Genomic DNA, 26,559 nt, shown 5'->3' on the forward strand with positions numbered 1-26,559 from the left:
AAGAATCGTGACTAATATTTATTGATCATTTTCTGTGTTGGTTATAGAGGCTGTTCTTAGGCAACAGGCTTGAGCTATGGAAGCTTGGGCAAGACAAAGGGGCCCACAGTGACCAGAGAGCTGAAAGCAAACAGGCTCATTAATCCACAGGCCCTACCTAATCAATGGGCTACTTACAACCAGGGAGAGTTCTAATACTACCAAAAATGGGGAAATTCCCCAAGTCCCCATAAGCCCCTCACTCTGCCCTATAACTACAGCCCCTCACCACTGCCTCCCAGCAGCCTCTCTTCTCTGTGCTGCCCGCTGCTGCCGGGCAGTGTAGTCAATAAACTACCTCCTTTGCTCTGCCCTGGGTGAGTTCTTTCTCCGCCCATGCTTCCTGCCCCGACCCAGTCAGGACACCTCACATTTCTGTAGCAATGGGGCAACTTCATATAAAGCAATCCTCAAAATAACTATGATGGGGGCGCCTGGGTGGCTCAGTGGGTTAAGCCTCTGCCTTCAGCTCAGGTCATGATGTCAGGGTCCTGGGATTGAGCCCCACATCGGGCTCTCTGCTCAGCAGGGAGCCTGCTTCCCTCTCTCTCTGCCTGTCTCTCTGCCTCCTTGTGATCTCTGTCTGTCAAATAAATAAATAAATAAAATCTTAAAAAAAAAAAAAAAAAGAACTACGATGACTGTTTTTGCTGAGTACTGCTGTATTTCTGCTTTGCAGATAAGGATACTAGGCTGAGAGGCTAAATAACTCAACCAAGTTAGGAAAAGGATCTGCTAGGATTGTGAAGCCGTGTCCCTGGTCTGGATCCAGACAGTCCGTACCGGTATCCCATGTTGTCCTCAAGGCTGCTCAAGAGAGAAGGTGAAGAAAGCCAGGCCAGGATTAGAAAGGACAGTCAAGAATTTGACATGAGGTGACTTCCGGAACTGGGTTATAGATTTTATGAAAAGAGTTGCTTAAGGGACGCCTGGGTGGCTCAGTGATTAAGCGTCTGCCTTTAGCTCAAGTCACAATCGCAAGGTCCTAGGATCAAGCCCTGCAATGGGCTCCCTGCTCATTGGGAAGCCTGCTTCTTCCTCTCCCACTCCCCTTGCTTGTGTTCCCTCTCTCGCTGCATCTCTCTCTCTCAAATAAATAAATAAAATCTTAAAAAAGAAAGAAAGAAAGAAAAGAGTTGCTTAAAAACCTCAGTTCGAAGTCTTCCAAATGATTTTATTTCTATAATTTGGGGGGTGGGCATTATGCTCCAGGTGTCAGGTTGCATTTGGCCGATGAAATCAGGTAAGAGCACTATTTTCTACCTTATGATTCAGAACCCAGGCACCCTGATGCACTAATATTTTTCAAACTTTAAATCATATTTTAAAAATAAAGTTTATAAAAAGTATTTAATGTTTTTCTCAAGCTGATTTTGCATAACTTACACATTTCCCCTCACTTTTCTATCAGAGACAGAAAAATATCAGCCTAGAACTCGAGACCTGCTCACCTTCATTTCCTTATTCCTTCACGATCTGAGAACATCTCCCTGTCTTTTGCTAGGGCCCCTGCATCAGCATTTTATAACCGAACAGGAAGTGGGAGAGCAGCCTGGGCGAAATAAATCAGATTGTGGAGGGAAGAAAAATAAAAGCCATTTTCCAACTTCAAAGAGCAGAACACCAACCATTCTTTCTCCCAAGAGTTAAAGCAGCAAAACATGAAAACATCTCAACAGGAGAAAATGTGGCCGTGGCCTCGAGGCAATGCATTCCAGCGGCCAAGCTGGCCCTTCACCTACCATGTCACTGAACCAGCTGGTACACGGGGTCACCGACTCTCAGGCTGCCAATTTTCTCCACTGAATAATAGACCCCAAAAAGTGGGGACGACTTGTATATTGCCTTCTCAGAAGGATCACACAGGCGGTAGCTGAAAGAAGCAAAAATTCATCATCAGGCACAAAAGGAAGTCAGAATCTAAGTGCTCTCGAGAGAATTCAAGGGGCGCCTGGGCGGCTCAGTGGGTTAAGCTTCTGCCTTCGGCTCAGGTCATGATCTCAGGGTCCTGGGATCGAGCCCTGCATTGGGCTTTCTGCTCAGTGGGGATTCCCCACTCCGTCTCTGTGTCAAATAAATAAATGAATAAAATCTTTAAAAATTTTCAAAAAAAGGGAATTCAAATTTTCATTCCCAGACCTATACGTAAGTAGCCAGCCTCTTCCGCAACATGGACAGAGAAGTCTGTGGGCCAGTAGCCTGTTTGCCTAGAAGCATCCTGAGGGTCTATACAATTTTTCCATGGTTTTGGTTGGAAAAAACTTTAAGTGTTACTCAAAATAAGTGGTATGTTAAAAAGTAATAATAATTTAAAAAGTGGTATGTTTTAAAAAGAAATAGTAAGTAGTATGTTTGCAGATGCAGCTCGGACTTCACAACTCCCTGAAACAAATGCCCACATAGTCTCGAAATGGAACTGCCCGCACTCGCCAAGTGTTTTTTGCTTTAATCAGTTAATTGATTTATTTGGGGGCAGGAGAGAAGCAGGCTCCCTGCTGAGTGCAGAGCCCAATGCGGGACTTGATCCCAGGACCCTGAGATTGTCACCTGAGCTGAAATCGAGTCAGAGGCTTTAACTCACTGAGCCACTCAGGCACCCTCCAAACCTTCTGTTCAATGCTTGTAAATAATACGCTTCCCCCCGCCCCAGGTTTACCAGCCCAAAGCTGAGGCTCTTTGGTGAACAAAAATAAAGATACAGATGCAACGGGCATGAAGAAGGATGACTGACAAAGTTAATCTCTTTCAAAAGGCCTGTCTAAAGAGAAAAAATTAACTTCACCTCATCTCAAAGGTCAAAAAACAAAACACAATTGCATATCCGAAGGCTTCAAGAAATAACCTCTTCTCTAACTCAAAACCACTGGAGACCAATAACAAGACAGAGAAAAAGAAAAGAAAATAGAATATTATCTCCCAAGAATGTTGATTTCATTTTAAAAACACATTCTCTATTGATAACTAAAGTCAACTAATAACAAAACACGACACCCGGGCCCACAAGGTGGCCCCAGATAAACTCTGACAACTCATTCCATTTCCACTTTTCTCATATTTCATTCACTTTTCTCAATTGAAGGCAACTTCAATTTGCCTCATAATCCTTCATGTTGCATCTAATAAAGAGATCCGAGGTGCAATAAAATAATTACAGTATTTGGGGTCTTCATTTGGACATGCCCACATGACTTATTAAAAACTGACCTGAGAGGGCGCCTGGGTGGCTCAGTGCGTTAAAGCCTCTGCCTTCAGCTCAGGACATGATCTCAGGGTCCTGGGATCGAGCCCCACATCGGGCTCTCTCCTCAACCAGAGGCCTGCTTCGCTTCCTCTCTCTCTGCCTGCCTCTCTGCCTACTTGTGATCTCTCTCTCTCTGTCAAATAAAAAAATAAAATCTTTTTTTTTTTTAAAGATTTTATTTATTTATTTGACAGAGAGAGAGATCACAAGTAGGCAGAGAGGCAGGCAGAGAGAAGGAGGAGGAAGCAGGCTCCCTGCAGAGCAGAGAGCCCGATGCGGGGCTCGATCCCAGGACCCTGAGATCATGACCTGAGCTGAAGGCAGCGGCTTAATCCACTGAGCCACCCAGGTGCCCCAAAAAAATAAAATCTTTTAAAAAAAAATTGACATGAGAGATCTGAAAATTTCCAAATACAGCATTAGACAATGAAAAATCTGTCAAAAGCACTCAAAGATCCATCCACAAAAAAAAGAGGAAGCAATTTACCCACACACATGCCAACCAGAAGGCAGAGGGAAAGGTGCTCAGGTGGAGCACCTACCCCCTCAGGTAGCTCTGGGGTGGGGATAATATTACAAACACAGCGGACACATGGCTGTTTACCTCTTCAGGGTTTCCAGGGGCTCCTTCCTGTCTATCACTCCAGTATCTGGGTCTACAGTGGTCAAAATGCACCTGTTATTCAAGAATCAATGATTAGGCGGTAGTTAGGTACCATCGAACGGGCCACCTCCCCTCACCGCCCCAGAGGCTGACTCTCACAGAACCCTTACCTGGGGCAAGACAAAACCTTTTTCATTTCTACGTTGCCAATCAGGAGTTCATCCCAAGTATCCTAGAAGGAAAGAAGAAGTTACCTTTTGAATCAAGGCTTCATTCATCTTTAAAGCAGTTTACTCTTTGGCTAGTCCTAACTATGAAGCTAGCAGAGGAAAGCAGGGACGGACGCCCAAAAGTATCTCCCAAAGGGACCAAAGGGAGAAGGCACGCGGGCGAGGCCAGGATCCAGCCACCTCTTGACTCAGTGTCTCCAAAACCCAAGTCCGTCAGCACAGCAAGAACAGACCTCCTCTGCGGGGCCGTTTGCCATGAGAATCATACATTAACTACAAGGCCAACTTACTGATATATAATGAAAAACGTACAGCTTGCAAGACAAGCCCACTTTGTCCTTAGAGCTAAGTTACAACGGTAGCCAAGTTCAAATCTGATAGTCCTTTGTTGAATGTCTTCACCCTGACTTCACGGGAAGTCAGGTATGAGACTGACACATTCAATAATCACTCCCAGCTCCACAGAGAGGCAGCCTGGGACAGGGGGCAGGGGGAGTGACCTCGCGAGCCAGAGCCACTGAACCTGATCTCAATTCAAGTGAGGTTTGGAGGCCGAGGGTCTAAGGGTTTTGAGGAGTAGTCAGTCCCCAAGAGAGGAAATGAGACATCGATTCCTCTCACGTGGTCCTGCACTCCCCCCTCCCACCACCACCACGGGCACAGAAGGGGGAGGCAGGATGGGGGGGGGGACCTAACACATCATGTTTCCCCTTCCACCTCTGATGATCTGATGACCAGCCCCACTTCTCTTCCAGGGGTGCCCGAACCCCCAGGGCCTACAGGGGTGACTTAGCAAACACAGGAAAGGTACTCCAGTTCCTAACTGGGTCTTCCCAGCTCACAAATTTGCTCCGGAACAGGAGCATAGCTGCGGTAATGGTCTCTGTGGATGCCCAGGGTTCCCACACCACTTAGGAAAACACTGCTGTATTCCAAACAGCCAGTTGACAGAGAAACCACGTTGTCCTTGCAAAAGGCAAGGACCCCCATGTAACAAGATTTCTATATCCCAGCCAGAACTTATTACAAGCTTTGGGCAAACAGCAAAAATATGCAAGATAACCAGAGCAGGTGGCTCAGCTGGCGGAATGTAACAAGGATCCCGCACGGGGAAGTGACGGGTCGGCCACCTGCAGCCCTGGTCTGGGGACGGCAGAAAAGGCTGATGCATTTTGCCACACGAGGGCGCCGCGGCCACAGGAACGTGAGCCCACAGTGCCCTGCAGCTCTCCAACTCCCTTCCTTTCATTGCACAAATGATGATGAATTTCATACTTCAAAGCCACAGATCTGTGAAAATGCTGCCTTGTGACTGTGGCATGAAGCAGGAAAGTCTGAAAAGTTCAATTAGGTGTCCTAGCTTAATAAAACAGATTTAATTCTGTAGACGGTTTGTTTCTCTAAGCTGGGTACTGCCGTTCTCTGGGCAGTACCCAGTTTAGATAAACAAATTGTCTACATACATAGAAATTGTCTCAAGCTCCCCAAATGGCAGCTCTAATGACCTCCGAAAATATTAATCCCTTTATATAATAATGTCACTCACCCTAATCTGATCACAGTTGGCATTTCGGTGCAGGGTGTTATTTGCAGTTAAAAAAAAACACTACACGAATTACGATTAAATGTAATTATTAATTCAGTTATTAGAGGAAAATAATAAAATACCTTAAGTTATTAAAAGTTCATTTGAATTAAGAAAGCATGAAATAAAATTTTCCATTAGGTTCTGTTAGACACACGGGAAGTTCCAGTGCCTTCCCTAAACCCAGGAAACAGCTGGAAGAGCTGACTGCTCCCCCTGCTGGCCAGCAGCCGCTCTGCAGTCGGGCAAAATCCAGGCCCCTAAGACCTACATTTACGGTGATGGGATAAAACCATGCAGTTTTTGAGGGGCAAGAAGAAAGGACAGGAAGAAAGAAAACCAATACGAAGGGAGAAAGCAAAAAAAAAAAAAAGAAAGAAAGAAAGAAAGGAGAGAGCACTGTACACAATGGGCTCAACTCTACGAAATCAGCCTGAGAAAATACGATGAATTTTCCATTTACATTGGCAAACATTACATTGAGATTACATTGTTTCTTGTGACAAGGAGCATCCAAAGAGACAGAAATTAAGAGTCTGGGGCAATGATTGTGGAGCACACAGCACAGTGCAGACGAGGGTGCTTGCTTCTTTGAGACCGTCACTAGAGTCCAGAGAGGCAATTCTCCCCTCTCTGTCTCTCTCTCTCTCTCCCCACCCTTTTCTCTCTCTCTGTACACACACACCCCCAAGCCATGTTGGGATAAACTGAGGGGATGAACAGGTAAATAACAAGTTTGTTGTTTAGAAATCCTTTGCTATTTTTCTGGTTTGGTATCAATGATGCATAAGATTACAGTGAGCATGAGAAGCCATGAACTAGGGCTGGTAACTACATGTGGCCCATAAAAGAGAGGGATTTCTGTTCAGGCAGCAGAGAGGAGGATGTGAGTCTTTATTTATCGGCTGAATAAGGTTCAAGATGTTGCTAAGTGAAGAAAGCACATCTATATATACACGATATGTAGGATAAGGCTGTTCATGTAAAAAAAAATTAAACCAACAACCTGTACACGCAGCTCTGTGTATATATTTAGAGCAATATATTTGGAAGACTCGTCACGTTTAAACAGTATTTTTATAATAATTTTATATTTTGTTTTCCTTTTTTGTTTATCTTTTTTTTTTTTTTTTAATTAGAAGCATATCATCTCGGGGCACCCGGGGCACCTGGGTGGCTTAGTTGGTTGGGCAGCTACCTTTGGCTCGGGTTATGGTCCTGGAGTCTCAGGATGGAGTCCAGCATCGGGCTCCCAGCTCCGTGGGAAATCTGCTTCTCCCTCTGACCTTCTCTCCTCTCATGCTCTTACTCTCTCTCTCACTCTCTCTCTCTCTCTCTCAAATAAATAAATAAATAAAATCTTGGAAAAAAAAAAGAAGAAGAAGCATATCATCTCAACAACACATTTTTAAGATCATCTTGGTCTAGGAAATTTCTCAGATGCTTTCCAACAGCAAACACATGGTGTGTTTCCAACACCAGTTCTGCAATTCTCTGACACCACGAGAGGTCCTGTGATTTAACCCGGTTCTGACGCTAACCAGCCGGAGTTAGCGAGCACAGACCCCTTGGGATAAGGGCTCGGTCCCACAGGCCTCCCCTCCCTCCTCACTTCAGACGCCAAGGGTACAGCCCTCCCACACTTCTAGTCGACCAGCTATAAATCGAGGTTTCCCAGGCCCCCTCTGCAGGTTGGGTGTTTTGCCAGGAGAGCTCACAGAACTCAGGAAAGTGCTTTACTATTACCAGTTTGTTATAAAAGATACAACTCAGGGCCAGTCAGATGGAAGAGACGCAGGGTACAAGGTATGCGGGAAGGAGCCCGGAGCTTCGGAGCTTCCAAACCGCAGTTCCAGCTCCCACTCCTCCACGTCTTCACCAACCCGGGAGCGCTCCCAAACCAGACGTTTAAGGGGTTTGGTTTTTTTTTTTGTTTTGTTTTGTTTTAAGATTTTATTTATTTATTTGACAGACATTGATCACGAGTAGACAGAGAGGGAGGCAGAGAGAGAGGGGGAAGCAGGCTCCCCGCTGAGCAGAGAGCCCAATGTGGGTCTCAATCCCAGGACCCTGAGATCATGACCTGAGCTGAAGGCAGAGACCACCCAGGCATCCCCCGTTTAAGGGTTTTTAGTGGAGATTTTATTACCGGAAGATCACATCACTGTCTACTTGCAACTGAACTCAACCTCCAGCCCCTCTCCCCTCCCTGGAGGCCTGGGAGTGGGACTAAAAGTTCCAAATTTCCAGTCAAGGCTCGGTCTTGCTGGTGGCCTCCCTCCAACCTGAAACTACCGACCCCACCCCACCCCCAACCACTCACCTCATTAGCGTAACTCAGGCTATGAAAAGAGTGTGTTATTAATAATAAAAGGTGCCCCTGTCACTCGGGGTTTTTGGAGCTGTTTTAATTGACAAACACCAAATATGCATTTCCCATGACACCACACAGTTCAACTATCTCAAACCAAAACCTTTTTCTGTTTTCAAGATACACATGCAAAATATTAATGTCCTATTCCAGAATTTAAACATGCTCCCTTTCCAGAAACCCGTGGCATTCTTCCCAGAGATACACGAATACCCTGTGCTAAGTGTTACTTTCTCCAGGCTCCCGCCCATGAGGTTACCTCCCTCAACCCTCTGGCTACTGAGCCCTTGGTCCTGCTTCATCCTGGGACGCTTGCTTGCAGGCAGACACAGTGAATTCATTTCTGTTCAGTTCAGCACCCAGAAAACTCTCAACAAACGTCTGTTGCAAGCAAGCCTGAGTGTTCTAGAACCTTGTTGATACATTGCAATTAAGAGGCCAAACTTCCCTCACAGACCGACTAACACAAGATTCCTTACATTAAGAATTACCAATTTACAGGCGACAGGACTTTGCACTTATCAGACTGAGGAAAGATTATGGGCATCAATGCTGTCCGGGGTACGAGACGAAGGGCGCGCTTCTGCTCAGTTCGTGGGAACACAAACTGGTAAGGTTTCTGCAAATCTATTTGACAATATAAAAAGCCCTTAAAATTCTGACTTTGCATTTCTTTTTTTTTTTTAATTTTTTGTATTATTTCTTTTCAGCATAACAGTGTTTAACTTTGCATTTCTTAAGAATAAGTTGAGAAATGTAGATAAAGACTGTTTTACAAAGCTGTTCATTCTTTATGTAAGGGAAAATGGAAAACACGCTCAGTTATAAGGGAGTAGCTAAGTAAGTGAAGGCATAGGTCCAAGATGGACCAACGTGGAACCACAAAAACTATGCTAATGAAGAATTTATCCAGACAGAGCTGTGTGCCATCTACCGTTATGCGAAAATGGGGGAATTCAATACTACCTGTACAACATCACATAAATAATACTGGAAACACAATAAAATGTTACCACAGGCTACTTTTTGATGGTAGGATGGAAAAGAATTTTTATTCCTTCAAGTTTTTCTTCACACAGAAGAACTGGTACTTTTAAAAAAAAATTACTTTTAGGGGCACCTGGGTGGCTCAGTGGGTTAAGCCTCTGCCATCAGCTCAGGTCATGATCTCAGGGTCCTGGGATCGAGTTCCACATCGGGCTCTCTGCTCAGCAGGGAGCCTGCTTCCCCCTCCCTCTGCCTGCCTCTCTGCCTACTTGAGATCTGTCTGTCAAATAAATAAATAAAATCTTCAAAAAAAAAATTACTTTTAGTGGTGCCTGGGGGGCTCAGTTGGATAAGCATCTGCCTTTCAGCTCAGGTCATGATCTCTGGGTCCCGAGACAGAGCCCCACATCGGGCTCCCTGCTCAGCGAGGAGTCTGCTTCTCCCTCTGCCTCTCCCTCTGCCTCCCCCCTGCTCATACTCTCTCTCTCTCTCTCAAATAAATAAAATCTTAAAAAAAAAAAAAGAAAAAGAAACAGGATAGTCATAGTGCTGTATGGTGACCGATGGTGATCCACTTATCATGGTGAGCACAGAGGATGCTAAGAACTGCTGAAGCCACGAGCCCACAGAGCAAGCCTTCACCGTATTACCTATAGTCTATTCTGGTACTTTTAATTCCAGGGGTTTTTTTTGTTTGTTTTTTTTTAATGCTGGTCAGGACCCACAGAACTGAAATTCTAACCCCATACTGGGTTACGAGCCGCAGCTTGGGAAGGGTAAGCAGGAGGATAAAGTCAGATCCTGCACAAGAAATGCCTGGCACAGTGCCTGGGACATAATGCACATTCGTCAACCGGGAGCCCTGGCTCTTACTGTTACATTGTTATTGTTTTATATGCTGTTGTTGGCCCTGCTTCTTCAGAAGTCCCTGCAGCCCCGCAGAGATGATGTTCTTTCTTATTCTAGGACAGAGACTTCTACTCATGTATGCACCCAGGTAAAATCCAAACTCGTCCCCACTCCAATTTGGGGGACTGAGAATTTGGTGATGATGGTTTGCAAAAACTTTGCTTCTCGACAGCTGCAAAGGATAGGACTGAGAGGATGCAGTTCACCCAGCCAGTGAGTGATGGGCCTGGGAGTCCAACCACAGCTGCCTAGCTTCAAGACCCACCATCTTTCTAGAAGCTTCCTGAAGAATCACTTCCTGAGTGAGTGACAGATAACACACCCAAGGTTTTCTGCAAGCTTCTCCACAGTTCTTTCATACCGCCGAGTGAGAAACGATTAAAAACAAGATATGCCCAGGAAAAAAAAAAAGAAGAAGAAGTCAAGTCCTGCGTACCAGGAAAATGAGCAAAATTCGGAACAGCTGATCTGTGACTCCTGCAACGGCCAAGCACACTGACAAGAAGCATTGGTCAACCGCATTATTTTTAAACTCCACTGCTCTGCATTCCCCGAACTCACACACACCACACCGGCCCAAGGGAAGCCAGCTTTTAAAACTTGCTTAACATTCTGAGTTCCCTGGAAAAAGGACCAAGTACTCTGGGTCACAAAGAGCAAATGTTACACAAGGCGTTCTACTATTGCTCCGCATTTTTGCAATAAACAGATGGCTTCTCTGCATCATGCTTAGATTTGCTATTTTTTTTTATTATTAGTGGCTCTATTAAATATTTATGTACATTAGCATTTTACATCAATATTTGATAGAGTCCCACTAATTGAAAAGGTCATAGTTGTGCAACAACGCCAGGCAGACCGGTTCCTCAATCAGGCCCTTAACGACTGGCCTTCCCAATTTCAAGGAGGATAAATCAGCAACATTAGCATCATTTTATACGAAGGATTTTTTTTTAATGGATACAAACAGAGGACTTTTCTAGAAAAATAAGAGCATTCTGCCTTACTTACATTACTATTTCAGTAAGCCCATTGTGATGCAGGAATTAAAACAGAGAGCTCAAGGTGACTGAACATTTTTCAATTAAAAAAAAAAAGACTCCACCCATTCAAATTGCCTAAGAGAACACGATTCAGGTCACCTTAGCCTCAGGTTCACTTTGGCAAGTTACAGGGGAGCAAAAACTTGTACTTGGCAAATTCCGGGAAAGCAAAAATTCTGTCACCAGGAATCTGGTTAAGGAATAGCTTTTCTTCTTACACCTCTTGGCTCAAAATCTTATCAAAATCAGGCCCTTCCATGGAGACAAATCAAGAAAAATTGTATTCCCTAAAAGAAAATCTTTCAGAAAATAATGGAGCAGTTACAGGATTCCTGTGAAGCGTTTTTGCTTCATGGACTAATTTCTAATCCAAATCTCAACCACTTGCATCAGTAACACCAAGTATCGATTTCCTCTGTGTTTAGTGAGTGTCTGAGGACTGCACGCTTATGCACACTAGTAGACCACGGGGACAGGCTGGTCCCCTCTCTTGCACCCAACCCCTTCTAAGCCCTGCACCTGACTGTGTTATTGTCTTTTCTGAAGGAGCCCTCGAAACCCTGTATAAACGCTAAGTCCCATCAAATGTGGATTTACTCCTCGGGAGAAAAATCAAGCCTCCTCCCTCAAGGCGCTGACTGCCCGAGAATGTCAGGGCCCCTTCCTGTGCTGCGCCCTCCCCAGCCAGTGTTCCTTCAGGCACGGCCAGCATGCAGGGCTCAATTCCACGACCCCAAGGTCACAACCTGAGCGGATGCTTCACTGACTGAGCCACACAAGTGGCCCCTGCCAAGGTTTCTTCTAAAGAATGACACTTCTCTGCAAATAGGGGCACATTTTACTCACACAAAAGGAAATGTGGCCACACGAGGGAGCAAAGAATGGGGAGACTCTCCCCTTGGCCTTAGCTACTTGGACTTTCTAAATTGGAGGCATGTCCTCACCCCCTCAGAAGCTGGAGGTTCTAATCCCACAACCCCCAATCACATGCCCAACAGGTGCGTAAGCCTCCCCGCCTCCAGCTTCAATTTCCTTACAAAAAGGAGACAGTCATACAAGACTTCACAGGGTTGCCATCGGGATCAAACAGAACAATCTGTATGAAGTAAAACATTAGTTCGGTGTCTCATGCCCAGCAAACACGCCCTCAACGGATTTGCTGCGGTTGCTTCTGGGGTTCATAAAGTTTAATCCACCCCCAACATTCACTAGAGCTCTCGATGTTTCTTAGCGCAAAGCAACGCCCAGTTACGTCTTTCTATACAGATCGCAGGACAACTGGGGTTTGATGTGGGTGTCCTGTTAGGGCTACCAAGGGCTGTGGGTGGAGAGGGTGGAGATCCCAGCCACCAGTCACACAGGACAGCACGTGGGTCCTCCGGGACAGAACTCGGCCACAGCAGGGACTGTCTCCGGGGCCCTGTTCCCAGGCAGAGCTCCTGTACCTCTAGGCCACCGCTTTAGGGTCTGGGCCTTCGGGGAGTCTCAAATCCTTACGCACACGTGGCTGTTCTCTTCATTTCCTTTCAGTTATCTCTGAGCCGAAGGATACAGTCTGGCCTAGTTCCAGACTTGATGGAAAGGGTGAGCGGCGCCCTCCTGGGGCCAGCAAGGGGACGGCGGCCGCACCAAGTAGCCTGCTCCACCAGGTTAAGGGGACCCTTGGGGAAGACAGTGTCCCTCACAGCTGACGGTGGCGGGTCTGAGCTGGGGCTGGGTAAGGGGGCAGCCATCAGTGAGCACTGTGAACAGCACATCTGGTTTTGAGCACAAAAGCGGGGAGGCTCTTACCTCCTCGAAAGCATCGCAGCCTGTCACCACGATATTGGGTCTGAACTGGTCCATTTTCACTTTCTTCTCCAGCCTGGTATTCAGGTCCGCCAGCGAGGCTTCCGACAGAATCATGATGGGGCAGCAGTCGGGGTAGGCCACCTGCGCCAGGAACATGGTACCCTCAGTCCTCCCTGCCCCGTGAGACGCCCTGGCCCAGCTGGAAGGGAAGCAAAGGCCAGAAGGGCTGGGCGGGGAGGGCCAGGGGTGTCATCCCTGCATTCAAACAGCTCATGGCTCGGGGAGGAAAGCGAGAGCTGCCCAAGGAATTTGCACTTTGTTTTGTTTTGTTTTGTTTAATTTTTTTAAATTAATTTATTTATTTGACAGAGACCTAGCGAGAGGGAACACAAGCAGGGGGAGTGGTGGAGGGAGAAGCAGGCTCCCCACTGAGCCCGGAGCCAAACGTGGGGCCCAATCCCAGGAGCCTGGGATCATGACCTGAGCCGCAGGCAGACACTTAGCAACCAGGCCACCCAGGCGCCCCAGGAGCCTGCATCTTAGACCCTAGCTCGCTGCAGGATCCAAGGCTCTGGGCTTTGGGCTGCAGCCAGCTCGCTCCAAAGGTGGCTTTTTGGTGCCTGAAATAACCACACCAGACGGACGGCCAGGGAAGCCCCAGGAGAAAATCGGCCTCCGTAATTTTAGGAAACCTTGGTTCGGTCCCAAACAAACTTCTCACTTCCCCTTCCCAACGTGAGTGTCTCCTGAGTCCCCGTCTCACTGGGGGTCACCCCGGCTTCTGCCTCCATAGTCCCGGACACGATCCGTCCTCCATGCGCGCTGGAGAGCCAGGTCAGCTCGGAGCCGCTTCCCCTCCACCCCAATACCTGCCCGGGACGCACCCCCAGACCCCCTCACCTGGGCCATTCCTATACTTTCCTAACCGGGATCCCAAGAAAGGCGGTCTGGGGGGTAAGAAGGACGCCAGACACAGAGGGGGACTGGTGGAAGCAAAGGGCGGTTCCCTGGAAGCTCACCTGGTAATCTGGGATCGAAGCAGAGAAAATGTCCTTGGATGGTCTTCCCTTCATGTGCTTCTCAAACTGGACCAGCCGGAAAGCCTCTGTTTTCAAGAAGTTGGTGAACCACTGAGCTGCCTGGTCGCCACAGTCCCTGCCCTTGATGTCCATACCGAAGAGCCTGGCAGGGTCACCAGAGAGCCAAGGTCACCGTCCTGCCTCAGCACGCTGAGAGATGGCCTCAACGATGGGACCGCTGGACCGCTGGGACCTGCCCATCCCGGAGTGCCAGGAGCGTGAGGCTGACAGAAACAGAAGAGGGGGGGCAGCAGAACGTGCCCCAGGGAAAAGCCTGGCAAACCCTAACATGCCTACCAGTGACTGAGATCGGGGTAAAATACAGACTCTGCTTCAGAAGCAGTATTTGCTACACAGTAACCATTCATCAAAAAGTATTTGGGGGGCACCTGGGTGGCTCAGCCAGTTAAGTGCCCAACTCGGTCTCAGCTCTGGTCTTGATCATGAGTTCAGGTCCTACACTGGGCTCCACGTTAGGCATGGAGCCTACTTTGAAAAAAAAAGGAATTATGAACAAGAATTTGATTAGCATAAAAAGTAAAACTTTGTTTAAAATTAATTTCTTAATAAATCCTATAGTATACCCATATGTCTGTGCATGACTCTTACTCATTGCTGGAATAAGATAAGGTTCGGCGTCAACTTTATTCCTTGTGAGCGACAATCTGATCAGTGGCCCCTTCGTTGTAGCGTAAGACAGAGGTATGGAACCCCCAACTTGTAGAATGATCTTCCCTGTCATTAGAGTCATTCTCTTCATCAGCACCAACACTCCCCATTACCTGGGCCCACAGGTTCCCTCCCCCAGAGCAATGCTCCCCATTAAGACCAGGTGGACAAGCCTTTCGTGCGCACAGAGGGGAGGTGGGAGAGGAGGAGGCTCACACTGTGGGTGCGACTCAGACTGCAGTGAGAGACAAGCATTTATGGGATCGGAGGATCTGATTCTCTCCAAGCATCCCTGCCCACAGAGACCCTCACATACCATGAGAGTGTCTGCACCTCCCCCTGAGCGCTACCCCGGTTTGAGCCCTCCCGGGGCGACATACAGGAGGGAATCGATGTGCGCTTACGAGGTTCTCCGGACCAGATGAAGCCCTGGGCTCCCCGACGCCCCCAGGCCCACTCTGACCCTTAGACTCGCCTCCTTTGGGGACGGCCTCTCCCATCTCCTGTCAAATCTCAACACGGCCCTCAAGTTTCCTGGGCCTCTTTCTTCTCTCTAAACCCTCTTTGTGGAGCCCCTGCTTGACCTCTGACTTATTCTTGGCTCAGTCCCAAAGCCTCCCCATGGTCCCTCCTGGCCTTCAGCTAGGAGTCTTGTCACACAACCGACTACTTCGGACAGACTCGACCCCACAGTTCACGAGTTCTGAAGCACCCGTTCCCAGGTCCAGTACATTCCTCAACCCCTCACAACAACACCCGTGGTAGGGCACACACTTCTGCCCCCACCTTCCGTCCGCCAGGTGAGCCTCCTGAAAACAGCCAGTGGATAAGGGAACGCTAAGTCTGCAGCGCCCTTCCCACTCCTGGACGCCGCCCCCTGACTATCCTTACTCCCTCATCCCTGCGGCAGGGACCACCTTCCCCTCCACCACCCCAGCTTCTCCCATTCTCTCAGAATGTCATGCAAAACCCACCTTTTCCCACATTTTTAAAAAGATTTTATTTCGTTTATTTGACAGAGTGCGTGCTCACGAGCAGGGGGAAACAGCAGGGAGACAAGGAGAAGCAGACGCCCTGCTGGGCAAGGAGCCCCACGTGGGGCTCGATCCCAGGACCCTGAGATCATGACCTGAGCCAAAGGCAGAGGCTTAACCCACTGAGCCACCCCGGTGCCCTACCTTCCTCCATATTTTGACACAAAAAGCAGCATCATCTCTATCCTACAGAGAAAGATTGATCCTCCGACGGGAGCACAATAGAACTTCATTCATACAGAGCAAAACCTACTAAATAATACTTAAGACATAAAGTCTTAAATGGATTCTTTAAAAAATATGTATTGATTATTTTGAGAAAGAGAGCGAGACGCAGAGGGAGAGGGAGAGAAGCAGACTCCCACGGAGCACAGAGCCCAGTGTGACCCTGAGATCACGACCTGAGCGGAAACCAGGAGTCCCACCAACTTAAGCAGCTGAGCCACCCAGATGCCCCTCTGAATGGAGTTTTGCAAAGAAAATCCAATTTTACTGGAAAGTTCTCCCAATAATCAAAGAATAAATACCAACCAAATCCTACACAGCAACGCTTTTCCCCTCCTGAGCACGGGCATTGAGAGCAAACACGGAGGCAGGTGGGATCAAATCCCAGCTCTGCCTTATGGAATTAATAATATCCACCTCATGAGCTTGTGGAGATGATTAACTAAAATACTATAGTCAATGAATTATTATTTCAGGCTTTCGAAATTTCAGAACCTTGAATGACAGTTTTCAGCTCACACATTCTGCTTGAAAAAGCAAACCACCAGGGCACAGGGAACAGTCTGCGGCCTTCCTCTAAGCCTTGGGACCGCGGGACAACCCCAATCTCTGCAAGCTGAAAACGCTCAGGTGTTACCAAGGGACCCAGGGCACCCCACGACAGGTACCCAGGCCTCTAGGACTTCCCGTTCCCTCAGGACAAGACCTCCAGGAGCCATGGAATTTGACCACCCTGCTGGGTCCTCCAGACCAAACGGAAGCCCAGATCTGGGGCGTGTCCAGGCCAGGGGTGGGAATCTGCTACATTTGACTCGTGCCAGACACGTGAGAGGCTGCAGTCACCTTGAAAACGTCTAGCCCCCCATCTCCCCACCTGAGATACGGCTGTCCGGCCCCACTCATGGCCTTATCTGCTCGGCTGGGGACTGCCAATGCTGAACAGAAGTCCATCCAACTTGAACAAACAAGAGACAAACTCTAAAGATGGGCCCTTCGTACCCCCACTCTCTACACGTATTAATCATGCTTTTGTGTTTCCCCTATTTCTTTTTTTTTTTTTAAGATTTTATTTATTTGACAGACAGAGATCACAAGTAGGCAGAGAGGCAGGCAGAGGGGGGCGAAGCAGGCCTCTGGCTGAGCAGAGAGCCCGATGCGGGGCTTGATCCCAGGACCCTGGGATCATGACCTGAGCCAAAGGCAGAGGCTTGAACCCACTGAGCCACCCAGGCGCCCCTGTTTCCCACATTCTTAATGCTTTGCATCCTGGGGCTTGCTGATGTGGAAGGAACCGCCCCCCCAAGGGCTAGTTAACACCTACAGGTAGGAGACTTCCCTTTCCCGGGTGCCAACCAGTCCAACCACCTCCTCTCTGGGCTCTTTCAGCCCAGGCCACTGTCCCCCCGCCCTAGCCACCCAGAGCCAGATACCAGCCACCAGGAGACAGCCTCTAGGCCCCAGAACCCACTGAAATGACTCAAATAGCCAACCCCGAGGCTCTTCACCCTGCCTCGCCTGGTACTTCGCACGGAAACCACAGTCAACACTCTTGTAGGGGCGCCTCTGTGGTTCAGTCCCTTAAGTACTTGACTTCAGCTCAGTTCATGATATTGGGGTCCTGGGATCGAGTCTCCCATCGGCCCGCCCCCAGTTCAGCGGGGAGTCCGCTTCTCCCTCTCCCGCTACCCCACCCCCCAGCGCAGCCCACCTCCTGACCAACACCGCGCTCCTCTGTGCGGCCCCGCAGGACCGGCCAAGCCTCCCGTTCCCAGGGATCCATGACCACGGGAAAGGTCTTTCTTCATCACCGTCCTTTGCACCTCTGCCTGCCTCACCACACCCGAGGAGAGAAATCCCAGGGACCCAAAAACAGTACTCTGCCTCGCCCACTAGCCCTGACCACTGGATCGACCCCAGCCCTGGCCAGACTTCTCTTCAGTATTTCCTTCACCAAACTCATCACCTACTACACACACTGCGGCGGGACAGGTGCAGGCAGGAGCCCACGGAAAACTGCATCTGCCGCACGTCCCCAGTGGCCCCAGGAAGAGCACCTGCAGTCCCGGAGCTTGTTTGAGGAAGGCAGCTTGCTCGGCAAAGCCAGCTGGTCCACGCCGGGGGCCTTGAGAATCAGGCGGTCGCCCTCATAGGTGATGGACACCAGCACCAGGCGAGGCTCCTGCCGGGCGGTGACCATGTGCCCATCTTCCTTAATCACCAGCCAAAACCTGCCGAGGAACACACAGGAACAAGCTCAGAAAAACCTCTTCCCCTCTCCATGTGCATGTTCTGATGCAGAGCAGGAAGTCCCACAAACCAGGGGCTGGGTCAGAAGCCACTTACCTCCGCGAGCCCGCTGTTCTAGGCTCTGTCTTCACACCGCATCACATCTAGGGGGAGAACTGAGCTTTGCTGGGAAGGGGAAGGGAGCCTGGCCTGAGGAGGTCCGCTACGCTTTTATCTACATTCTGGAGTTACACCACACAAAGGATCTGATGACTAAAAGATATCTAAAGAGCGTTGCTTGCCCTGGAGAAAGTAAGTTTCAATGCCATCGACACAGAACACCGGGCAGTGCATGAGGAAGGCACCGGTTTCCGAGTGTTATGCCCGAGTTCTCGCATCCGAGAGACCACCAAGGAGCCAAGCACCGATGCAATCACACGAGGGTTTATTTGACAAGCTTAAGCTTGGGCCCAAGTATACCCGACACAGGGGGACTTGGACCCTGAACCAGATTACAGTCAGAGTTTTTAAAGGCAGAGTAGGGGTGGACTCAGCGGTGGGTGAGGACAAAGGGGATTATGGATGATGTAAGTCTCCAAGGACTTTTGGAAGCAAGGTCTCCAGGACCTTGAGGGGCTAGCTATTGTTGGGAGAAAGGTTATTTATTACCAATAATAAAAATCTTCTCGTGAGACCCTTTAGATGTTTATCAGTGGGCCATATGCTGGGAATGATTCTCTATCTTGGAGGTTTAGAGATAAAGGAAATGTTAAAGTAGACCTACAGGATCCTGGTCGCACCTGTTGGGGTAGGGGGTTGGTCAGGCTAGGATTGTCCTTAGCAAAACCTCAAGGTGAGGGCAGTTAAGTCCCCAGGGGAGAGCCACTCTGTCTGTTTCAAGGACTTGTCAGTAGGTGAGGAATTTTAATGATTTTCTTCTGCCTCTGTTTCCCACATCAGCTAAACTTGAGGTGGGATGGCCTTAATTTTCTCAGCCTCCACAAGAGCAGCCGCTGAAAGCAAGGGCTTTCCAAACCTCCATCCCTCTGAGAAGCCATCTTTTTCCTTCCCAGAGTCTTGGGCTCCCGGGGTTGTCTGGCCTGCTCACTATGGGGTGCTGCGACCAAGGGCTTTCCCGCTACTTTGCTCCATTCCCTTGGGGCTGGGCCCTGTTCCTGTTTCCAGCCTCATCCCGCGTGCAGAGTTCTGGATGACCCTGCTCCGGCTAATCCTGCCAAAGCCTGCACCCTCAACTTCCAACATGCCCCAGCTCGTGACAGGACTCCCTCGGAGAGCTGCACCTGGCCAGACCCACGTGCCAGCAGGAGTCCGCATGCGAGTTCTGACCGTGAGTCCCTCCCTGGGCTGAGTTTCCTTGTCCCCGCTGTCCACCTCCACCTCAGCCCCTCACTGGGGCTCCCACGCCCCGCCCTGAGCTCTAGCCTGCTGCTAAGTGGCACAGGGGTTAAACCCTGGGCAGTGACAGTGAGAAAAGGGGGGCAGGAGGCTGTATGTTTTCTGCCAGCTGCTGCCAGTGGAAAGTCAAGTGCAACTTGGAGGCAGTCTAACACCAGGAAAGGACAGAGACACCAATACAAGATAAAGACTTGCTGCGTGTAACAGACCCCAACCACTCTCATTATCCTGCCCAACGGGGTCACAGCCTTTGTCCTCTCTTGCATACAAACAATGCCCAGTGAATGAATAATTATCTCTGTCCCGACAGATCTGAAAGAAAGTTATTCGCGACCAAGGGGTCCCCAAACTAACACCTTCTTTAACTCCTAAAGCAGGAGTGTGCAGTGTGAGGATGGGTGCAGAACCCAGAGCTCAGATTCTCCAAAAGAACAAGAGTGACCAGAGTGATCACAGGGGTGGTGGAGCAGAGCCCGAGGCAGCTGGAAAACCTCGTGTCTAAACTTAGAAATTGGTCTGGCGAGCAGAAGTGCCTGAGCCTGAAGGGGGGTAGGGGAGGGGGAGCAGGGCCCCAGCCACAGTCAGTCACAGGGCAGTGACGCTCAGGATGATAAACTGAGAGAACTCGTTTCTCCAGGAGATCACAGTCTGTGCAGAGAGCATCAAGGGCTGGCTTCGGAAGGGTAGGGCAGATTTAGGACCGATGGAGTCATAGACACCCAGTACGCAGAGCAGGATTTACGAAGTCAAGGAGGGCAGCCAACCCTCCCACCTTCTGCGCCAATCAGGTAATCAGTCCGTTCTGCTAGACGGACTCTGAACCAGCTCAAAGTCCCGGGTGCCCAAGCCAAACATTCACAAATTTGTCAAGAGCTTTGAACAAAATAGTTCTAGAAATCTGAGGGCAGAGCCCTTATGGAGGAAGAGCCCAGCTTCTAAGAATGGTTCAAAATGGAATTAACTCCAAGAGAACTAGGAGCGCCCAGGTGGCTCAGATGTTGGGTGTCTGCCTGCAGCTCGCGTCATGATCTCCACGTCCTGGGATAGAGCCCCACATCGGGCTCCTGGCTGGCTCAGCAGAAAGCCTGCTTCTCCCTCTCTCTCTGCCTTTCCTCCTGCCTGTGTACTCTGTCTCTCTGTCAAAGGAATAAAACCTTAAAAAAAAATAAATAAATCTGAAAGGGCTTTTCCTGCATTCCAGGCTGTTTTCAGTTTTGTTATCATTGAGAGACTCGCAGTCATTCAGCAGAGTTCTTTCTAGCTTGTTTCCGAGTTTCAATTATCCTTTAATAAATACAACCTAGACTAAATAGTGTCTTTGAGCTCGTCAAGTCCAAGCCCTTCCTTCTGTAAATGAGAACAAAAAATGAGGCTCAGGAAGTTTTGATGACCGCGCACAGGTCTCCCCATCCGTGCAATCCTCGCCCTTGCAAATCACTCTGGCTTCCCAGAAAGGGCATGACTGCTGTACCCACAGGGATCCGCGTTCACACCCCAGCGCACAGCTGCTTTTGGGTGAGACACTCGCCGTTTCTGATCCTGCTGGGTTTTATTTGCAGAGTGGAGATAACGTCTGGGCCACAGGACGGTGCTGAGGCTTGTGTAAGGTCACCCATGGAACAGGATGTGTGCGTGTGAGGCACACGTGGCACCGAACCCACGGTCATCCCACTGCCTCGCCTGCCTCCTCCCAGTCTCCTCGCCCCACCGCCCACCCCAAGCATGTGTTGTTCCACACAAGGGGAAGTGGACACAGTTCCATTTCTGTTCAGATACCCACTGAAGCCGAAACGCAAAGGACACATCCTTTCTTCCCACAAAAGCAATAATCACAGCAAAGCAGTGACAATGAGAAGCAGGAAAACAGCCATTCAGATGATCCGAAGAGACACAGGTACGAACTGGAAATCTCTCTGAGAAATGACTTCAGTCCTTCAAGTGGGGAAGGAAGTAGCACAAGGAGATTTTCTCTACATGCACACCACGAGAACTTGCTTCTCCCAGTTTGGGGAGGGTGTCTAGTACCCCTACGCCTAAAGTTTTCCCAGCAGTAGGAAGGCTTTTCTAATCCTTTATACTTGAATAAGCTCTAAACACGCTCTTCTCCTTCTTAATGCCCCAGAGACCACCCTTTAATGATAGCATCAGGTTCACCCACGGAGATCTTAATACTACACGAGGTGGCTTCCCTCTGGGTGTCTCTGATTCCACAGGTCTGGGGCAGGACTCTCAGGAAATTAAAGTTTTTAAAAAATCTCTCTAGTGGCTCATTAAATGTTACAGTTCCTCTGGTCACTCACTCCTCTCCTGAAATAAGTCAGTCAAAGAAAGACAAATTCCACATGACTTACTCATATGTGGGATTTAAGAAACAAAACAAATGGGCAAAGAGAAAAAGAGACAGACTAACCAAGAAACAAACTTTTTAAAAAGATTTTATTTATTTTGTTTATTCATTTGACACAGACAGAGAGAGAACGCACACAGACAGGGGCGGGGGGTGGCAGGCAGGGAGGGAGAAGCAGGCTGAGCAGGGAGCCTGATGTGGGGCTTGATCCCAGGACCTCTGGATCATGACCCTAGCCAAAGGCAGATGCCTAATTGACTGAACCACCCAGGCACCCCAAGAAACAGACTCTTAACTATAGAGAACTGATGGTCACCAGAGCAGGGGTGGGGGGTTATATCGGTGATGGGGATTAAGGAGGACACTTGTTGTGATGACCACGGGATGTCCCCGTGGAAGTGTTCAATCACTATATTGTACACCTGAAACTAATATTCCACTGTATGTTAACTAACTGGAATTAAATAAAAACTTAAAAGTTTTGTTGATAAGTTGTGTACCCTTGATATCATACAAGGAGAATGGAACTTTACTTCTGTGCTCCTCCTCCTAAAAATCCATAATCCCTGTCAACCATAAGGAAAATAACACATAAATCCAAACTGAAAGACACTCTACAAAATGCCCACTCAGGATTCCTCAAAACTCTCAAGATCATCAGAAAACAGTAGGAGCTTGAGTCACTATTATAGTCTAGAGAAGCCCAAGAAGTCACGACATCCAAATGTAATTATAAATGTATCCTGGTAGGGAGCTTAGGATAGAAAAAGAAGGATGCTACGGGAAAACCAAGAAAATCTGAATAAAGTATAGGTATCAATCCATCCATCCACCCATCCATCCTCTCTAGGATTAGGGGTGCCTGGCTGGCTTCATTGGTTGAGCATGGGACTCTTGATGTCAGGGTCCTGAGTTCTAGCCCCACGTTGGGGGGTAGAGATTACTGAAAACAAACACAAAACATGAAAGTCTCTCCAGGATTAGAAATCCGGAGTGAAGGAGGATGGAAAATCCCCAACAGTTACATGGTCTGCATACACAACATTTCTCTAAAACAAGCTGAAGTTTTTCAAAGCTGTGAGAGTCCACATTTTTTAAAGAAGACAGCTGAGGGGCGCCTGGGTAGCTCAGTGGGTTAAAGCCTCTGCCTTCGGCTCAGGTCATGATCCCAGGGTCCTGGGATCCAGCCCCGCATCGGGCTCTCTGCTCCGCAGGGAGCCTGCTTCCTCCTCTCTCTCTGCCTGCCTCTCTGCCTAGTTGTGATTTCTCTCAAAATATTAAAAAAAAAAAAAAAAGAAGAAGAAGACAGCTGAGAAGAGCGAATGCGTATGTCCCGGAGTGAACTCAGGGCAGCAGAGAGCCTCTGCTAGCAGATTCTTTAAATGACCAACTTGCCAACATCCCCACCCTCTGTATACAGAGGACCACAGCAAGAGCACCCCAGCCGGATAGGAAGTCATCCTAACCCTAACAAGCCGAAGAAGGGGATTCTGTTCTTCCTTGTTCACTCTCCTGGAGCGTTGCCCGCTTCACCACCACGGGAGCCTTCCAGACACCCAGCTGCATCATTCTGAGAGTGAGTGTCTGCAGCCTCGCGGCTGGGATGAGTTCAATGACAGGACACCTTTTCTTCTCTAGGGAAAGTGAATGGAACTTCCATATGCTGGTCCTTATGTGAGGACGGACTTTATTTACCCAGAGTTCTTCATCAAGGACCACTCTGCCTCTGGGGAGAGGGACACAGTATTCTCTCCACCGCGAATACTACATTTGTGGTGCCCTAGATACCCCCTCTTCCCAACACAAAACTTCACCGGCTCATTACTTATGAAAGTGGATCAAGTCCCCCCCCCCCCCCTTCCCGGGTCTCCCAGGCACTTCCTCCAGGACTGGCGACGTGGGAGGAGCAAACTTCAAGGAGACCAAAGCTAGTGTCCTTGAAGGAGACTTGGTTTCAGCGTTGCCGCCTTCTGCCCACGTGTGCTCCTCCACAGCATTTTATTTTCTACTGCTGTGCCCTGGACGAAAACCAGAAAGTGCAGAACTAGCAGGAGACTTGGACATAACCGGGTCAGACCCCGACCTTCACCCTACCCACCTTTCCAAATCGCAACCGGACACGAACTGACCTTTCCAGCTAAAGGATCAAAGGCAAAGCGTCCAACCAACAACCCAGGAAACCAAGATGCAAACCTACTCCTTCCCGCGAGCGCGCCCCCTCCACCCCGTCCCGGGCAGGTCCCGCGCAGCCCCGGCCCGGCCCTACCTGTCCCGCAGGTGGCCGCAGCGCAGCCCCAAGGCCGTGCACTCCGCCGCGCTCACCGGCACCCCCTTGCACGACTTGACCGGGTAGATCCAGAGCTGCGCCACGGTGCCCACCTGCTGCAGCCGCCGGCGCCGCCTGCAGCGCGCGCGGCGCCAGGCGACCGTCCCCAGCGCTACAGCGGCCAGTCCCAGCGCGGCCACCCCGAGCCAGGCGGGCCGGGACGGCGCGGGGAGGCCGAGGCGGCCCAGAGCGGACGAGCCGGCGGCGCCCATGGCCCAGCGGGCGGAGGCGCGGGCGGCGGTGACAGCTCCGGCGGGGCGGCGGGGGGCGCGAGGGCGCGGGGGCGCTCAAGGCTGGCGGCTGGCGCTCAAGGCTGGCGGCGGCTCGGGGCGGGCCCTGTAGTCCCTGCAGCCCTGCCCTCCCTGCGGCCCGCGCGCGCAAGGCCTGCGGCCGCCCCGTCACCGGATGTGGGGCGGAGAACGCCGGGGCCCACCGCCCCCGCACCGCCCGCCTTCTCCCGGTTGGTCACGGGCCCCGCGCCGGCGCCGCCTGCCTGCACCCCCAGGGTCCCCCTCGCGGGACCACCCTCTGTGCCCCCCATCCCCCCCGCCGCTCCCCCTGCACCCCGATTCTGACGTAGCCCCCCCCCCCGGCTGCCGGATCGCGCGTTCCGAACCGAACCGGGAAGCGGATCATGGGCGGCAGGATGGAGGTGTTACACAGTCGGGAACGCCTCGCTCCGGCAGATCCCTCGACCTGCAGCGCTGGGGGCCCATAAGCCGCGCGATGGAAACATCTGCACTGAGAAGACCCAAGGCCAGCGTCGCTTCTGGCCAGGTCCCCGGGATGACCCCAGCCCCTCTCCCACCCCCGCGGCACATCTCCAGTGAAACACCTGCCTGGGCGAGCTGGCCGCTGCCGGGACACTTCTGGGCTTGCTCCTGCCGGCGTCTGGGGCTGGAGCCCCGACCTCCTCCTAGAGCATGCTCTCAGCAGGGCTCACGATTACCAGCCTCCCTCTGGCCCTCTGAGATGTGTCTATGTATCCAGGACAGTTCTAGTTCAAGGACCTGAGAGCCATTCCTTCGAGGAGGGACAGGGCTTGTGTCCCCCGTCTCTGTGGGAGGACGGGATCCTACCTTCCGCAATCGCCGCTAGCAGGTTCAAGGGCCTGACCACGTTTCCACCCGCCAAGCCTTGGTCATTTTTCACTTGAGCTCCCCACCGGCACGCCATTGTCCCTTTAACAGGTCCAGTCACCTCTGCACAAATGGGACTGGAGCTCAGCTCTTTCCTCCCTGTCACTAGTTACTGAATAAAATTTGTTTTCACTGGTTTAACTAATGTGCCCCTTTGTTCATCTGGACCAGCTCCGTACACATAGACTTTTTGGTGAACAGGGGATTTTCTTAGACAAGTTCAGGTTTAAAGTTCATTTCGAAAAAAAAAAAAAAAATCTTTAAATTGGGGCACTGTTCTGGGAACGTTAAGGTAACCAATGGGCCGCCTCCCAAACATGAATCAGTCACCCTCCGGAGAGGAGGGTCACCCTCCAGAGTGGGAAGGGCCTGGAGGAAGGAGCCAGAAGAGGCAAGCTCCCTTCAAGGCTCCTTGTGAAAAGTGAAAGCCAAAACCCACCTGAATTCTGTCCCTCTCCCCCACCACAAACAGCCCCTGCCAGAAATCCCAGACAGCGGAATTAGCCTCTTCAGTAACTACACATTCTCATCACGCTCAGCAGCCAAGAGTTGGACATCTGTTTCGAGCATGCTGTTGTAAATGAGGAGTGCCCCTGATTTCTTTTCCTCTCCAGACCCTAGAAGACAGCCAGAGCCCTTCCAGAGCCGGAGCCTGCTGTCAGGTGGAGGTTGTCTGTGAGTCCATCCTCCTCGCTAGATGGGAGCTCCCAGACAGGGAAAAATTCCTTTTTTTTTTTTTTTTAAGATTTTATTTATTTATTTGACAGAGATCACAAGTAGGCAGAGAGGCAGGCAGAGAGAGAGGAGGAAGCAGGCTCCCTGCTGAGCAGCAAGCCCAAAGCAGGGCTTGATCCCAGGACCCTGAGATCATGACCTGAGCCGAAGGCAGTGGCTTTAACCCACTGAGCCACCCATGCGCCCCAGGAAAAAGTTTCCTTATTAAAACATCTGTTCCTTCAACACACATTTATAGATCATTCGCCAGGCTTTGCCCTAGACTGGCACTGTCATGTAAAGTTTCGAAGAAGCTGCTCACCATCCAGGAGCTTAGAGAGCCCCTGGCAGACTGCTCAGAAGAGGAGGTATGGACAAGATGCAGTGGAGACAGAAAAGCAGTTCTATCTCCGGACAGTGGTGTCTTCAGGGGAGGGAGCTTTTGGGCTGAGCCTGGAACACATGAAGGGTTGGGAGGGGACAGAATAGGGGATTCAGGGCCAGAGCAGAAGCTCGCACGGTGCCGGGAGAAATGGAAGGGTCATGAGGATGTGGCGATCTGCAGCTGTGCAGCAACTTGAGCG

The 26,559-nt window shown here is 50.1% G+C and overlaps 1 protein-coding gene across 2 annotated transcripts in view; it reads right to left on the reverse strand.

The window, feature by feature from the left end:
• The window catches only part of LOC123927744 (mitochondrial amidoxime reducing component 2-like), a 34,459-nt gene extending 9,916 nt beyond the window's left edge, over positions 1–24,543 (reverse strand). Inside the window, exons 1-8 of one of the 2 annotated variants that reach the window (XM_045982555.1) lie at positions 24,384–24,543; positions 24,063–24,348; positions 17,862–18,035; positions 13,820–13,982; positions 12,801–12,941; positions 4,055–4,116; positions 3,885–3,956; positions 1,782–1,912 (exon numbers count right to left, since the gene is read on the reverse strand). In XM_045982555.1, the coding sequence (XP_045838511.1) occupies positions 1,786–1,912; positions 3,885–3,956; positions 4,055–4,116; positions 12,801–12,941; positions 13,820–13,982; positions 17,862–18,035; positions 24,063–24,334 (1,011 nt within the window). In that variant the 5' untranslated portion in view covers positions 24,335–24,348; positions 24,384–24,543 and the 3' untranslated portion in view covers positions 1,782–1,785. Of the gene's footprint in view, positions 1–1,781; positions 1,913–3,884; positions 3,957–4,054; positions 4,117–12,800; positions 12,942–13,819; positions 13,983–17,861; positions 18,036–24,062 lie in introns of both variants that reach the window. The other variant, XM_045982554.1, reaches the window with a different exon arrangement.
• Between the last annotated feature and the right edge of the window lie 2,016 nt (positions 24,544–26,559).

The sequence above is a fragment of the Meles meles genome, chromosome 17 (assembly GCF_922984935.1).
Source record: "Meles meles chromosome 17, mMelMel3.1 paternal haplotype, whole genome shotgun sequence".
NCBI lineage: Eukaryota > Metazoa > Chordata > Mammalia > Carnivora > Mustelidae > Meles > Meles meles.